The following is a 16115-nucleotide window of genomic DNA, read 5'->3' as shown; positions in this document are numbered from 1 at the left end:
CTCTGCTTGCACAGTGTTAAAGGGCACCTGGCAATTTAATACTGGGCTAAGGTGAGACAATCAGATATCAGACTATCATCTGGGGGTAGGAAAATGCTTTATTTCACATCAGGACATTCAGCCAGTGGAAATAGCCAAAGGGGACTATTCCATAGTGACTCTCTGTCACCGCTGTTATTCTGCTGCTATTCTGCCTTGCCCTTAATCCATTAAGCTGTATACTTAACAGCTTAGGTCATGACTATAATTTGGCTTCTAGAAAACAAAGTGCAAAGACTTTTCATCTTCTCTTTGTCAATGATTTGAAACTGTATATTTTATCACATAAGGAACTGAAAGCACAACTGCAAGTTGTCTGATATAAGAATGTCATTTGGTCTTGATAAATGTGCTAAATAAAGCAACCTTTAAAGCAGGAAAACTGCAGCACCAAGAAAACATTAGTTTGGGACAAGAATGTGATATAAAAGAACTTGAGCAAAAGGGAGTGTATAAATATTTGGGAATTGATGAAGGATCAACAATAAAACATGAACAAATGCGACTAAAACTTAGTAAGGAGCACTTCAGAAGACTTAAATTAATCCTGCAAACAGCTTTAACATCTAGGAAAAAATCCAAGCTATAAACCAATTTGCTCTCCTGTCCTAATGTACAGTTTTGGAGTGATTGATTGGCCCTAAAAAGTGCTGGATAGATTACACAGGAAAACAAGAAGGATGCTTCATGCTCACCATATGATTCATAAAAATCAGTGTATACCAGTATTAAATATTCCCCGTTCTGAAGGAGGGATGGCCCTCCTTGAAATTGATTACATGTATAGATCTGCAATCATGGGACTCCACACATCTGCTGACCTCACAAGACCCAAATGTAGTGAAAGTTTTGAAACATGAGGAGAATAAATCTAAGATGACTTCCCTGCTTAGGCTAACAGAAGCTTATCAGCGTCAAGCAGGAATGGAAATCAAACGACAAGTGGATAAAAATCAGGCAGCAACGGAATGTGCCAAAAAACAAAAGAAGGAATATAAAGTGAAGGATCAGATGAGAAAGCAAGAAATGTGGAAAATGCACAAATATAGTTGCAAGTATAGAAAACTTTTGGAAGAACCTCATGTTGATCAGGAATGAATGCAGGAATGATTAAAGAGAGGAAAATTCAAACCAAGAGATGAAAGGTTAATATTGGCAGCACAAGATAGTGGGCTATATACATGTTGGTTTACAAAGTCCATTGAGCACGTGGGAGAAACAGACAAATGTAGGTTTTGTAAAACAGAATTGGAAACAGTTGCACACCTCATTGCTGGTTGTGAACTACTAATGGCAAAAGGACTGTATACTGAAAGACATAATAATGTGGTGAGACTGTTGCACTCATGATTGTGCAAACATTATGGTACTTGAAGTGGCTGAAAACACTGGAAACATGAGCCACAAAGCATCATAGAAAATGATGAAGCTTGCATCACATAAACATAACATCACATGACATATAAAGCTATGTCACACCCAGAGCTGTTGGACATTCTACACCTAAAGAAATCAAAATCCCTCAGAGCTACATGCTCTAGGGACCTAAACCTTGTCACCACAATAAACAGGATATGCTGGAGGGATAGATTCCTGTCCCAGAGACATCCCATTCTCTGGAACAATCTACCCAGCTGTGTCAAGCAAAGTTCCTCATTAACACTCTTCAAGAAAAATTTTGATGAGTGGATGAAAAATAGGAAATACTCCCTGGGGATCACTTCTGTGGCTCTGCTCGACAGTGGCACAGGAAAATAACTTTCTTGGGTAGCGTAAGCCAGGGAACCTTGTTGGCTAGTCTTACTTAGGCCCTTGGGCGGATAGCCTAGTACCTACCTATGAACATGGGATCATCCATTGCTAACAGTTTAAAAGATAGATGCTAGAAAACCAGATATAATGGTCTAAGAAAAGAAGATAAATGTAGCATTGATCATTGAAATAGCTACACCCAGTGACTACAGTGTCCTGTGTACAGAGAGACACAAAGTCATAAAATATCAGGATTTGCAAGCAGAAACTAGAGCAATGTGGAAGAAAGATACTCAGATAGTTACAATAGTAGTAGGAGCAGCAGGTCTTATAAAAAACAGTCTACAATCATATTTAGATATGCTACCAATACATGTAACTCCATACAAATTGCAGAAGGAGTCATTACTGGGTACATTGTGGGTGCTGCGAAGAGCATTTTTGGCTGACATCAAAGAGTGAAACAATACTAATTTCATGAACTTTAATTATACTTTCACTTAGGAATAGGGTCTATTCCCATCACAGTATTAGAAACCCAAAAGATTTGGAGAAATTAAAAAAGGGGGGAATAGCACCTATTAGGGATTTCAGGGAGCTAGTTTATTTTCAGGCTTTACCTGCAAATAGATACATGCAGTCATCCATTAGGATGTGCATTTTGGCTGAAATTTTAGAAGATTGCTCTAATTTCCATACAGCTCAAGAAGTTTTAAAATTCTACTGTGAAAAATATGCAGGAGTTTAAGGTGAGTTTTCAGAAAACAGAAAATAGGAGGCTACTCAACAAAGCAAAAGCAATATGCACAGGAAGAACAGCTGGTCCCTTTGACGTTCCCTCCATTGACTTATTTTAAGTTTCCACACTGAGTTTAGTTCTAAAGTAAAAAATAAGTGAGTACAGATTGAGTCACCATCTATTTTCTCCACATAGTTCCTCAGTTATTGACAGGATTAGTAAAGAGGAGGTTAAGGTTCAGAAAGCATCTTTAGAGGATGCCATTTGGCTCAAGAAAAAATATTGTCAGTGCTTAGTTGTTGAAAGTAGATATCAAGGCCCGTTTCTTCTGGGCATCTACTTTGAAGATCAATTATATTTCAACATGACTATGCCCACAGGCTCTGTGGTGGTGTGTATTGTATTTGAAACATTTAGCACAGCCCTACATTGGTGCTTAGAGTAGAGAGCACCTCAGAAAGCAGCAGTACATTACTTGGATACATTCTTTAGTCATGAGGTGCAATGATTGGGGGTACTAAGGAGTTTATGGTTCATTTCCTTGCTTTATGTCAAGAGCAAGTGGTGTCCTTGTTGAAGATAAGATTGAGGACCCACAAAAATTATTGGTCTTCTTATGTTTGGGAATTGATGTGGTTTCTTCTACACTTAGGTTGCCACCAGTCAAATTAGCTCCCTTGAAGGATGTTAATTACACGATTTTTAGCTGCTAGGAAAGTTATAATAACAGATGTCATGGAGTTGTCCCATCTCATTTTTGCATGTGGAGCAGTAGAACCAGGGAAGGCATTTACCAGGGCTATGGGCCAATCTTTTAAAAAGGGGCATTTACCAGGGCAATGGGCCAATCTTTTAAAAAGGGGCATTTCCCAGGTCTATGGGCCAATCATTTAACATCTAGCAGGTCTATGGACTAATCTTTTATAAAGCAACATTTACCAGGTCTATGGGCCAATCTTTTAACATTTACCAGGTCTATGGGCCAATCTTTTATAAAGCAACATTTACCAGGTCTATGGGCCAATCTTTTAACATTTACCAGGTCTATGGGCCAATCTTTTATAAAGCAACATTTACCAGGTCTATGGGCCAATCTTTTAACATTTACCAGGTCTATGGGCCAATCTTTTAACATTTACCAGGTATATGGGCCAATCTTTTAAAAAAGGGCATTTACCAGGTCTATGGACTAACCCTTTAAAAAGTGGGCAGCAGAAGCACCACAGAGTAAGAACTGCCAGATGAATACAGGAGAACCTCTTCTTATGGCACCTCTTCCTTTCATACTACACTGGGATTTCTCCATTGCAGGGTGACTGTGTCTCATTGCAGGCTCCACATTTTTTCACTGATGCAGCTGGGGGCCTTATAATGATGGCTTCTTTATCAGTCACTGGTTTTCTGCACTTTGGCCAACATCATGGAGAGCAGAGCAGAACTTAAGACATTCATGAAACTGATGTCTATCTCGGTGGAGGCATTAGTATAGAAGGATTATTTCAATGACAAGAAAGTCATCTTTCATTCAGGTAATCTGTCACTAGTTCATTTGTTAGCTGAGAAGACATTCATATCTAGATAATTTTGATCCCTGTTGAGGTTGTTAGTCATGAAGGGTCTTCAAATCAGTCTATCATTTTCTTCTAAGCATATTCCTGTAAACTGCGATAGTTTAGCTGATAGCCTTTCTCATCTACAGATATCCATATTTTGCAGTATGGCACTGGGTGCACAGAAGAATCACACCAACACACTGTTGGAGTTGTGGCTGACTGGAAATGGTGATGAAGCAGTTAGTTTGCAACTCCAGGGCAGCCAGTACTAGAAAAGCTTATTGGACAGCATTGTGATCATTTTGGATCTTTTGTAAGGGCTTATCACACCATGAGAGTATTTGATCTCCCTCTCCCATCAGCTGTTATATGGTGTTTAGGTGCCTTTTGAATGAATCAGCCAAGACTGCTCAGACATTTATCAGCTCTCAGCTTGCTGGCAAAATTGTCTAGCTTACTAGATTACTTAAAGGCTTGGATGAATTGTAGGGTAGTGAATGGCCCTGAAAGGGCAAGGGGCATATCAAGGGATTTCAGGAGCCCTATCAACAGGACTCTATTAAACACTATCATGAAGAATACTTGCTCTGTACTCTGCGACTACCACTCAATATTGGCTTTACTTGGCAGATTTCAAAGTCAGTGAGTTCCTGTTTTCATTATGTTGGTGAGATGTACTTCCATGTCTAAGACTAGTCAATAGAATTTAGGGCACCAGGTAGTTTTGGTTAATTTGCCCGGTACAATGGGGGGTATTCTGCACAGTTTATGTCATGGTGTGTCATTAGAAGAGTTAGTTTTTAAGGTCCTCTTGACATGACCCATTATCCCATACCATAGTTTATTTCTTCTATTCATTTCAGATCAGCAGGACCTCAAACACAGCAAGGGGGGCCAATCAGTGGAAGACCTCAAAAGGATGGTCAGATCATCCTCCAGAGCATTTTTGACTTATATAAAATAATTACCCTTTAAGTTAGTCACTGGTTTCCCTGGGTAAATTTTGTCCATTCCATTTCATTTTCAGGTTACAGTCACATTATAATTTGTGGTAATTATTTCACTGCCCAAGTGGCTAAGAGAACAGAAGTATGGCCAGATGGTATGAATTTGGGCCTCAGTCCTGCTTCATGTGAAATGATTTAGAGGGATTTTCTAGAAATGTCCTAGGGATATCTGTCTCCAACATTCAACTCTATCATTCAACTAATTGGCCAGACAAAGATTTTGTTAATTGACCCGTGGAAAAACAATATTAGCTGGCTATCAAATCTGCAATTAATATCCAAAATTTTCAGAACTCAAATGATGGTTTTACCACAGCTTCCTAATACATTCCGCATGTGGTTATCCATAGCACTGAGTTTAATCTGGAGCAGAGCCCTGAAACCAATTACTTTAAAGGTGACGTGAAAGTTTATCAATCACAGAGTAGCTAGTGCAGCTCCATTACTAGGTTTCTCTGTTCTGGGACATTATGAATTTGTGACTAGAGATTCAAACTGGCTTTGTGCAGAGGAAGTTCACCTGTGTGGCACTGCATTTAATTTGTTTAATTTACATTTGTCATCCTGTGCTCAAGAAATCTTCTGGGTTTCGCATTTTCACTGTGAATGTTATATACGTACATATATTCATGTGTGTGTGTGTGTGTGTGTGTGTGTGTGTGTGTGTGTGTGTGTGTGTGTGTGTGTATATATATATATATATATATATATATATATATATATATATAGTTCCACTTCATATGATCTAAAGCTCATAACATCTAAAGTCAAAACAGCGAGACCAATGATCGAAATTTCAAAACATCTGAAACTCATAACATTGAATCTCAAAACATTGAAAACTACAAAGCAACTATAAATAACATCCCACGCACTCTTTACTACATTTATGCAGGGGGGGGGAAGCCCCCCTGCACCCCCCAAGTAGGGGCATCTGCCCCCCACCCCCCCCCATAAATTAAATATGCCAACTCCGAGGTCGCACTACAGTAGGGTTAGGAAATTAACTTAATAAACGTAGTAAAACTTCTGTGAGATGTTATTTACAGTTGCTTTGTAGTTTTCAATGTTTTGAGATTCAATGTTATGAGTTTTAGATGTTTTGGGTTTTAGATGTTGTGCTTTAGATGTTATGAATTTAGATGTTATGGGTTTTTCAAGTGGAACCATATATAAATATATATATATATATATATATTTATATATATATATATATATATATATATATATATATATATATATATATATATATATATATATATATATATATATATATATATATATATACACACACACACACACACACACACACACACACACACACACACACACACACACATAAAAGGAGAAATGGCTTACTGAGAAATTAAATATAATGAAATAAAGACAGCAGAAATGAGCAGGCAGAAAGTACTTCAGAGTGAAAATATGAGAGGGTGCCAAGAAGGAGTAAATGAACAGGATATGGATGAATGTTTAATGGCTAGGCAACCTGGACATGATAATCCTAATCCTAATGATCAATGAAGAAGAGCCTGTGTAGAATGAAACAATTCAGTACAGCATAGCAGTCAGAATGTTCCCCAGAGATGCAGAGGATCCCAGTCAGAACAGTAAGAGGACTAATAGAAGGGAGAGTATGGGAGAAGCTAACACCTTCATGGCAGGACTATGATCAGCCAGAGAAGTAGCTGGTTGTAAGGCCATGCCCCCAAGACGGGCTGCCTTTGTTATAACATTTCAACCAGCAACACGATGGCTTAAATATATGAATTCAAATTCAGTTCATATTGATCTTCTAATTAGTTCCCAATCTCCTTATAACTAAAGATAATGTCTGACATTTAAAGATACTTTACTTTCACCTTGTAAATTTCTCTGACTGGTGTATCTGATCTGATGACATTTGCCAAAAACCAGTGTGTATATGATACTGATTCTATCTTGATGATATCCTTTCTTTTGGAGTTATAACCTAGACTTGATCTTTCCGCCACCTTGAAGTACCAACCCTCCCTCCTCTTTATCAAGTCTGTTAAAATATGATAAAGCTCTTTAAAAGACCTGTAATACTTACACACAGTGCTGTTCTGCAGTCTGAAACTAGTTACACTCTGCAAAGTGGCTGCTCCAAACGCAAAGTCGTCTGTGCTTAAAATGTCAAAAATGCACTCATCATTTCCACTGCATGTCTCATTTGCTTTTTGGATTGTGGCTGGATCTGAAGTTTTTTTTAGCTCATCATAAAATTTGGGTACAAAGCTTTGGTTATTATAGGTATACCATGACTCCCCATTGCTGGAGTTGTACGTGAAAACACTGTTATTTTGTGTATTTCTCCCTATGGAAAAAAAAACATATTTATTAAAACAGTTTCACACTCTTCTGATTTTGTTTTTTTTAAGTCCTATCATTTTTATTATAGAAACACAAAAACTGATGACAAACACCTATTGCTAACCATGCTGTTTCATGGTTAACTTAGAATTTGCTGCGAGAAGTACTTAGGCAACCTTGAAAACTTTAATAAATAATGGCACACTTACAAAACTGAATAGTTGTTCCTATTTTGAAGTTAATATGTAAATTAGTAATCCACCAACACATATTTTATGTAACAAAGTAAGAAGGCCTTTAAGCAAACTATTCTTAAGTTGACACCTGAACAATAAAACAATGGCATAAGGTCCTGTAATGGGGAGATGCTATAATATATGTACTCTAGTCATTATTCAGGGTATAACTCAGTTAATGAAAGACAGGTGCTAAGAACTACTAACCAAATCCAAAACTGGCAGAAATGAAATCATGCACTTGATGACAGCTATAAGTGCAGCTGCTAAATGTGTTGCTTTCAAACTGCATCTACCAGTTACTAATGAAAAGAAATCGATCAGTATATGTGATGACAGTCTTCATGTAAAGCATGCACTAAATAATTACTGTAGGACAAGGAGAAGTGACAAAAACAGCATACAGTCACCATTGAAAACAACTGGCAGCTACCGGGTGAGAGGTTTTCTTCATTTTGTGCCATAAAAAAAAAATACATGTTTAGTTAATGTACTATAGATTTGCATGCATGTTGTTCTTAGAATTATGTGGAAGGGAATCTAAAATCTTGCACACATGCTAGACTGGCCTATAGCTGAAGACAAGTGAGCATTTTTAGGAATCTTCAGTTAATGTTACTGTCTGGATAAAGAAAATGATACAACTAATCAAACCTCAGCCCTGTTCCTTTTGATAGCAGAAAGATATCTTTCTTTTAAGACTATAACAAGATGTAACACTGGTAGAAACATTGTTACATAAACTTATCTCTGCAGATATACTTAGTGGAATGATTTCCTGCCTGAAACAATATAGAATATAGACTGACAGGTATTCAGGGTAAAACCTATTTTCCAGTTTCAAAGAATTCATTTTTCAAAAGCATGTTATTGGTTTTCCTCCCAACAGAATTTAGGCTGTCTGGTTCTATCCAGAAGGTGGCCATTTATTCCTTCAAAGGTTGAGGGTTGTATTGCAGAAAACCAAAGGCTCTCATACCAAAAGTACAATCATTTGTTGTTGTTTGCTGTATCTAATCATTTCCTCTCTGCTGATTGATGATGACGTACAACCAGTGACATTCACACCTGTTAAGGATACTGACCTTTGCCTACACACTAATGATATTGATTTTTGCCTACACACCCTACTTACAAGCCTTCACATTTCTAGTCATTGGCAGATAGGCAGCAGAAAAGCTATGTACTCTTTTTCTTTGAGAGAAGAGACCGGCCCATCAGACAACTAATCCTTCCTCTACGGTTGGATTTTGACACACGGGCTGCTTACTGAAAACATATCAGTGGCACTGCAGATGCAACCCCTCACTGCACCAGTTTCAGGAGCAATTTTACCAGAGTGGTGTTAAACCTTTCACAAGGAAAACAATTAGTCTTTGTGTGCAGGTCTGTAGCACAAGCATGCCACAATATAAAAAAATGAATAAATGTCTCGTATTGAAATGTTGGCACTCGAACTACCAATTGCAAAAATCTTGAAAAAAAAAAAGACCCAAAACCTGGAGGAAAGTGAATCTTGAAAGTCTTTGTTCTCCTTAAAACGTCTTTTTGCAGGGGTGGCATGCCCCCCCCCTGCATCTCCCATGCCCCCAGAACTTATATATACTGCCTCCATGATCCCTATAACTCAGAGAAAAGAAAATGTTCCCAGAAATGGCATTGTGGACTTGGAATATTCAAGTTTAATCTTTCAGACATTCAATTTCTATGTTTTGGGATTTGCTGTAGTGGGTCCTGACATTTCACATGGTTATATGAATAAATAACACATCACATTCAACAAGAGACAATATTTGCTTAATCAAGCATATGTGAAAGATGGCTATAGAATGACATTGGAGATTTAATAGCTCTGCTTGATCAGCTAAGAAACATCTCCAAACTCACATTAAGAAAGAAACAGTTTTAGAAAATGCTAGTCAAGAATCAGGCCATACATCTACTATGGATAACTTAGCAGACATATGCCTGAAAGGATTAGGAGATACCTTGATGTGAACAGAGCTCTGGTATGAAGCTGGCAACAAGGAAAATTCTGCTGTAGTCTCAAACTTGTGCAGATGAGACAGCATGATTTGCTTTGACTCTGTAGAGTGATACAGAAGAACATGACAATCTTTGTTTAAGACCCACTGAAGACAACTGAGATAGTAGATTTTTTTTATTACAATTGCTGATCAGGCCTTAATTTGGATGCCAAGTACTTTACCAGTCAGTCATGGATATGAGAAGCAGCTGCTCTTAATAGGGAAAAACGTTTTTTTTTTCACTCATGGAAATAAAAGAAATTTACAGGCATTAATCCTGAACAGTCAGTGATTATACAAGCTAGGGACTGACAGATGGAAAGCCTTTGTGGTTATTCTTTTAGAGATATTATGCTATGCCTTCCATAAATGGAAGAACAACATTTCTAGAAGATGGATAACAAAGTGACAGGAGGTATGAAGACAAACTGCCAGGTTGGAGGAACAGGGATGCAGAGTCCTGCAAAAATATTTTGAGTCACTATTTTTATCTACTCTGCGTCTGAGCAACCAAGTGCTCCAGATGGTGTGGGATCCTCTGCATTTGTGATCAATTTAGCCCACTATTCCACTGTTCTGCATTGAACAAGGGTGGATCATAGGATCATAGGAAGTTACTAGGCTCTTACAAGCCTAGCCAAGAATTTAGCCCATGTTCCAACAAGCCAGAACCCTATGCCACTGTCCAGCAGGGACATAGGTGGAAATCCAGGGGTGTATTTTCTGTTCCCCATCCAGTTATCCAGGTTGCACTTAAAAAGGGTTAATGACGCACTCTGCTTTACTCTGCTTTACATGAAGAGAGAGTCTATTCCACAAAAGGGAGAGTCTCTGGGACACAAATCTGTCCCACCAATCAGTCCTATTGATGTCACAGACCAGCTGAGGTCACGCATGTGGGTTACTTGAGTGGAGCTTGACTTGAGGATATGCAGCAGTCCCATCAGCGTGGGGTCTGAGATTGCTTTGAATGCCAGACAGAGGTAACCTCTGAGGAATCTGTTGGAGACTGAGTAGAAGGACAGGGCTATTAGCCTATCCTTGTAGGGTAGATGTTTGTGGGCCTGGATTCTCCGGGTGAGGAATCTCTGTGGTCTGTCTAGCTGCTGCATTTGCTTTGTGAGGTACATGCCGAAAGGGGCATTGTACTCAATAATGGGTCTTATAAGGGAAGAATACAGGGATGTTATAACCACTTTGTCCCTGGATGAGATACCCTTGCTAATGAGTTGGGCCACGTAGAAAGCTTTCCATACAATGGTGGCAATATGGTGGTCAAAAGTCAGTTTGCTATCAACCTGGGTGCCCAAGTCTCTTACAACTGATTGCATGCTTAGGACCTTATTATCAACGTGATAATTTGTGAGGACATCAATCTCCACAAAAGGGATGATGATGCATGTTTTGGCATTCAGTTTGAGGCCATGTTTCTGGCACCAGTCATTGGTTTGGGTGTGATCATCTTGGAGGATGTCACATCACTAGAGGAATTGATGACAGCACCTAGCTTGCAGTCATCTGCAAACCTGGTCAGCCATAGCCCACTAATTTGGCCTGAACCTCTGAGAAGTATATCCCAAACAGCAGAGGCCCTAAGACCAATACCTGGGGTGCACCGCTTGTTACGGATCTAATACTTGAGGTGGCTTCCCCTATTTTGACTAGGTGGGTTCTATCAGTGAGCCAGTTTGCTACCCATCTGGTAACATATGGATTGATCCCTAGTTGAGAGAGTGTAGCTATTATACCTGAGTGGGGAATAGTATCGAATGCTTTGGCCAGGTACACCATCTTCCCCTCATCTATGGCTTTGGTGACCGTCTCAAAGAAGTTGACCAAATTTAAAAGGCATTACCTCCCCTTGACAAAACCAGACTGTCAACATCCAGACACTTGATGCCACACAATGTCCTTATTAATGAGGTCCATGATAATCTGTTCCATGGCCTTGCAGATCAGGCTTGTTAGGCTGATAGGACTATAACTTCCTAGATTGGTGGACATTCCACCTTTGTGGAAGGCGATGACAGTAGCTGTCCTCCACTTGGCTGGGACAAAGCTGGTACTCAGGCTTTGGTTGAATAGGGTGCCTAATGGTGCTGCAAGTTCCTGCCTGAATTCATGTAGTTTGCAGCCTGGGATGTTATCAGGTCCCATGGAGGCTGTATTTTTTGCCTTAGAGAGGGCAGTGATGACTTGTTCCCTAGAGATAAGGGGAGGGGAGCAGGTACTGGAGATGTTCTGTTTTACTAACGGGGGGACAGAAGAGTGAAGTTTTCACTGAACCTGTCTGCCAACAGGTTGGCTATATCTATAGCATTTATGTATGTGGTGTTCTTGACCACCAGTTTTGAACAGATCTGGGTGCTTCCCTTGAGATTCTGGAGTCAAACATATGTGAAGAAGGCTTTATGACCGTCTTTAGTAGATGTGGCCAGTTTGGACTTGAAGTTTGCTTTGGAGGATTTCACTAATCTTATTTGCTTGTTCACGTTAAGGAGAGATTGCTTCCAATTAGGCACCTGCTCCTTCTTGGTCCTGGACAGCAATTGTTTTCCTTTTATTAGAGTTTATTTATTGTAGATGTCCACCAGACAGGTTTACTCTTCCTTGAGGAGGATGATTTTGTCCTGTCTGGTATTTTTGATTCTATGCAGCTATATAAATGCTCATATAGTACTTTGGTGTAAGTTTGGACATATGTGCCCGTTCTTATGGAGTGGGAAGGGGCAGGGAAGCTGTTTATACCTTCCCTCAGGAGGTTGTAATCAGCTTTAAAGAAGTTTTTTTATTTGACTATAGCTGGGGGGGGCTGGGTTGGGGGAGATGGTGACTTTGAAAGTGACTGCTTTGTGGTCGGATCTTACCAGGGATGATGACACTGTAGTGATGTAGATGACATTGTCACATGTCAAAATTAATGTAATGGTGACACTGATGGAATTAATTTTGAAGTACAATTTTGTTTATATCGAGAGGCAATACTTCCAATATAAAAGAGGAGTGGCCCACTTTATGCCAATATAATTATATTACAATGGGAAAAATACCTTGTATTTGACAATCCCAGAGCAAGATTATGGAAGATGTATGTCCATTTTTTAGATGATATTTTTATAGCATGGGAGATGCAGCAAGAAGTTGTGAATTTAATTGATTATTTTAATTCTACTACCCCCTTTTTAAAGTTCACTTATTCATACAACATGGAGGGTACAAGTTACCTGGATGTGTTTATAGCTAAGATCATACAAAAAAGAGGTTAACTGCAAATATTTATAGGAAACAGCACTACTCAAATGCACTTTTCCATTACACAAGTTGCTATCCTTGGTATGTGAAGAAGGGGGTGGTGCAAGGACAGTTTATCCGCTTGGCGAAAATGATATCTGAAGATGATATGTTTATGGTGGAAGTTGAAAAACTAACCAGTATGTTCTTTGTGAGGGGTTATCCTGCACACTTTATAGGTAGCATAAAAAGGGAAGTAGCCCAAAAAGTAAACAAGGTTTTATCACTCCCTTATTTAATAGTAATATTAACACTGGTTCAGATGCTGTTTTGCAGACTAGATTTAGTAACAACAATAACAACAAAACCTTTAAACATGTTTTCATTACAACTTACACTGTGGATAGTGAGATTATTTGTAATATACTTCGGAAGAACTGGAAGATTTTTTTCTTGTTACAGTAAGTAAGGGGCTAGAGTCCTTTGGTGAAAAAACATGTATAGTTTATAGGACTGGGAGAGCCCTAAAAAAAATTTAGAAGGGTATGAAACTTCTGTGCAGACTTCTAATAGGAAATGGGGCACATATAGGTGCAACTCCTGTAACCAATCTAAATTTATTTTAATGTAAATAATGTGATCAACATCGGGACTTTTAGGTTATTTACCCCTTTTTATTGCACCTGTAATTCAAAAGGATTGATTTATGTGGCAAAGTGTGCACAATATCTTTGTTTTTAGATAGGTAAGACCAAACGAAGATTCAAAGAATGATTTATGAGCATAACTTGGACATTAAAAATAAGAACAAAAGAAATTCCTTATTTGAACATATTCAGTCCCACTCCAATCACTCTTTTATGTTTTTTGGGTTAGATTATGTACCTCAAAGCAGGAGAGGGGGTCCATGGGAGGACTTAATAGAATACAGAGAGATGATATGACAAATAAAGTTAAAGGCCAGCATCTTCCCTGGCTTGAATGAATGTATTTCTATAGGTAGTGCATTACGCTTAAAGTCTTACAATGTATAGTTACTAAGTTTTTTGAGGAATATGTACTGCAATTTTGTTTTTGAAAGGGTTAAAAGTTTTTTATTAATGACTAATCAATTAACATGTTATGATGTGATATGTATTGTTGTATTATTTAAGTACTGTATTTTGTGGTGTGAGCATGGATTCTGATGAAGTCAGTTACAAACCGACGAAAGTGCTTAATCTGTGTAATAAAACAAGGAACATTTTTTCCGGCTTGCTGGTGCTTTCAGTATTTTCTTGGCTTTTGGAATTGTTTGTGGTCGTGGTTCCTGGTCCTTTGGTACATTTACTACATGCTGCAGTGGTTAGTCATGTTGGTTAATATCAAGTCCAAGATATTTTCACCTCTTGTGGGGGTGTCAGCCAACTGGTCCAAGGCTTTGCGATTTTAGACTGGCTCAGATATTGCAGTTATAGCTAACTGGCATTTCAGTATATGAGCCAGTCTTTCTTTTTCAAGAAAACGACAATGGTTAAAAAAACAAAAACAAAAAAAAAAACGGCACTTCACTGTACTTATCAACTTCTTAGAACAAAAAATCTGGACAAAACCGGAGGGACAAAGGCCCAAAAATAGGGACACTAATTTAGGTATTGCTCTTACAAACATGAAAGTTGATAGAATAACAGGTTTTGCATTAGTATGAGTTTTCTCAAGGGTCTGACATCTGAAACGCAAACGTCTGCCAATCCTGCCATTATTTTCTGACTTTAACTCTCAATGAATTACCAACAGTTTGCCAGAAAATCAAATTTTAAGAGAAAAGGACCAAAAATATGAGGCACAAATCTGGGCATTCTGTGAAAATCTGTACAACTGAGAGGTTTGAACCTAAATGCAGTCAAAGAGGAAAGTTCTTGCGACTTAGCAGAGTGGATTGTCATCCATTACATTGAGAGAACTTGCTATTATTCTGCACCCATGACACAGCTGTAGTGTTTTTACCTAATGTGTCATTTATTTTGGGGTACACTTAATATGTTCGGTGCTGTTCCTTTAAGAAGCCAAATTGTAAGCACACTTGTGAAATCTAGTTCTTCTGACCAGCATATGTAACTGTTCCAACACAATGAAGGCTGTTATGTAACTGTTCCAACACAATGAAGGCTGTTTTATACTTGGCCACTTCTCCTACTGCTGTAAGCCTGCATTCATGAAACTGAAAATAGTAAACATCAAAAATATGAAAAGACATACTTGGCAAGTATGGCTTTACAGTTGACTGAGTCAACATTAATTCATTTGTTATGTATTTGATTACACCTATGCAAAGTGTATTCTTACATGTTTAGGTGTCACTTAACGTATATCATACAATCACCCCTCATTAATATTCCAAAACGTGCATGCTGATTGGTCAGCGTGCATGTTGTAAATCAGAGACTTATACTAATGGAAAAAGGGCCGGTCGCCCGGACTTTTTCCACTAGTATAAGTCTTTTTTTTTTTTGGACAGCAACAGAGAACGGAAGAGCTCCGTTGCTGTTATCTCACTATGTTAAATGAGTTTAACATAGCGAGATATCTTAAAAAAAAGCAACAGAGATCTTCCTTTCTCTGTTGCTTTTTTTAAAGCTGTCTCGCTATGTTAAACTCATTTAACATAACGAAACAGCTTTATAAAAGGCAACGGAGAAAAGAAAATCTCTGTTGCTTTTTTTAAAGCTATCTCGCTATGTTAAACTCTTTTAACAGAGCGAGATAAGTTTTTAAAAGCAACGGAGATCTTCCTATCTCCGTTGCTTCCACACACACACAGTTCTGATGCACTGCGTAACCATACGCATGCACAGTACATCAGAACTGCCGCAGAATACTGGACAGCTGTGGAAGGGCAGCAAGGAGGCGTTATACAATGCCATTATTTAAGAAAAGTAAGTATTTTTTTTCTTAAATAATGTCATTGTATAATAGCAATAACCCACTTCTGGGTGTGGGTAATGCTGGATTTACCCACGGTTGTCTTTGTTTGGCTACTCGGGCTTTGCCCTCATGACCAAACCATACCAACCGTGATTAAATCCAGCATTACCCACACCCAGCCGTGGGTTATTGCTTAATTAATTCACATTCTCTATTCTGTCAATGTCTCAGATTAACTGCAATAATATTTTAAGCATCCCTGATTCTTTCTGGATTTGTCCCTGACTCAT

At 38.5% G+C, this 16115-nt stretch overlaps 1 protein-coding gene across 1 annotated transcript in view; it reads right to left on the bottom strand.

Moving 5' to 3' along the window:
• LOC122801232 (mucin-like protein) overlaps nucleotides 1-16115 on the bottom strand; it is a 468953-nt gene that overhangs the window by 44527 nt on the left and 408311 nt on the right. The window contains exon 25 of the mRNA XM_044070784.1: nucleotides 7168-7431. Coding sequence (XP_043926719.1) covers nucleotides 7168-7431 — 264 coding nt within the window. The remainder of the gene's footprint in view (nucleotides 1-7167; nucleotides 7432-16115) is intronic.

Source organism: Protopterus annectens, chromosome 4.part1, assembly GCF_019279795.1.
Source record: "Protopterus annectens isolate FY-2018-M chromosome 4.part1, PAN1.0, whole genome shotgun sequence".
NCBI lineage: Eukaryota > Metazoa > Chordata > Ceratodontiformes > Protopteridae > Protopterus > Protopterus annectens.
This window is presented reverse-complemented; position numbering and strand designations above follow the sequence as displayed.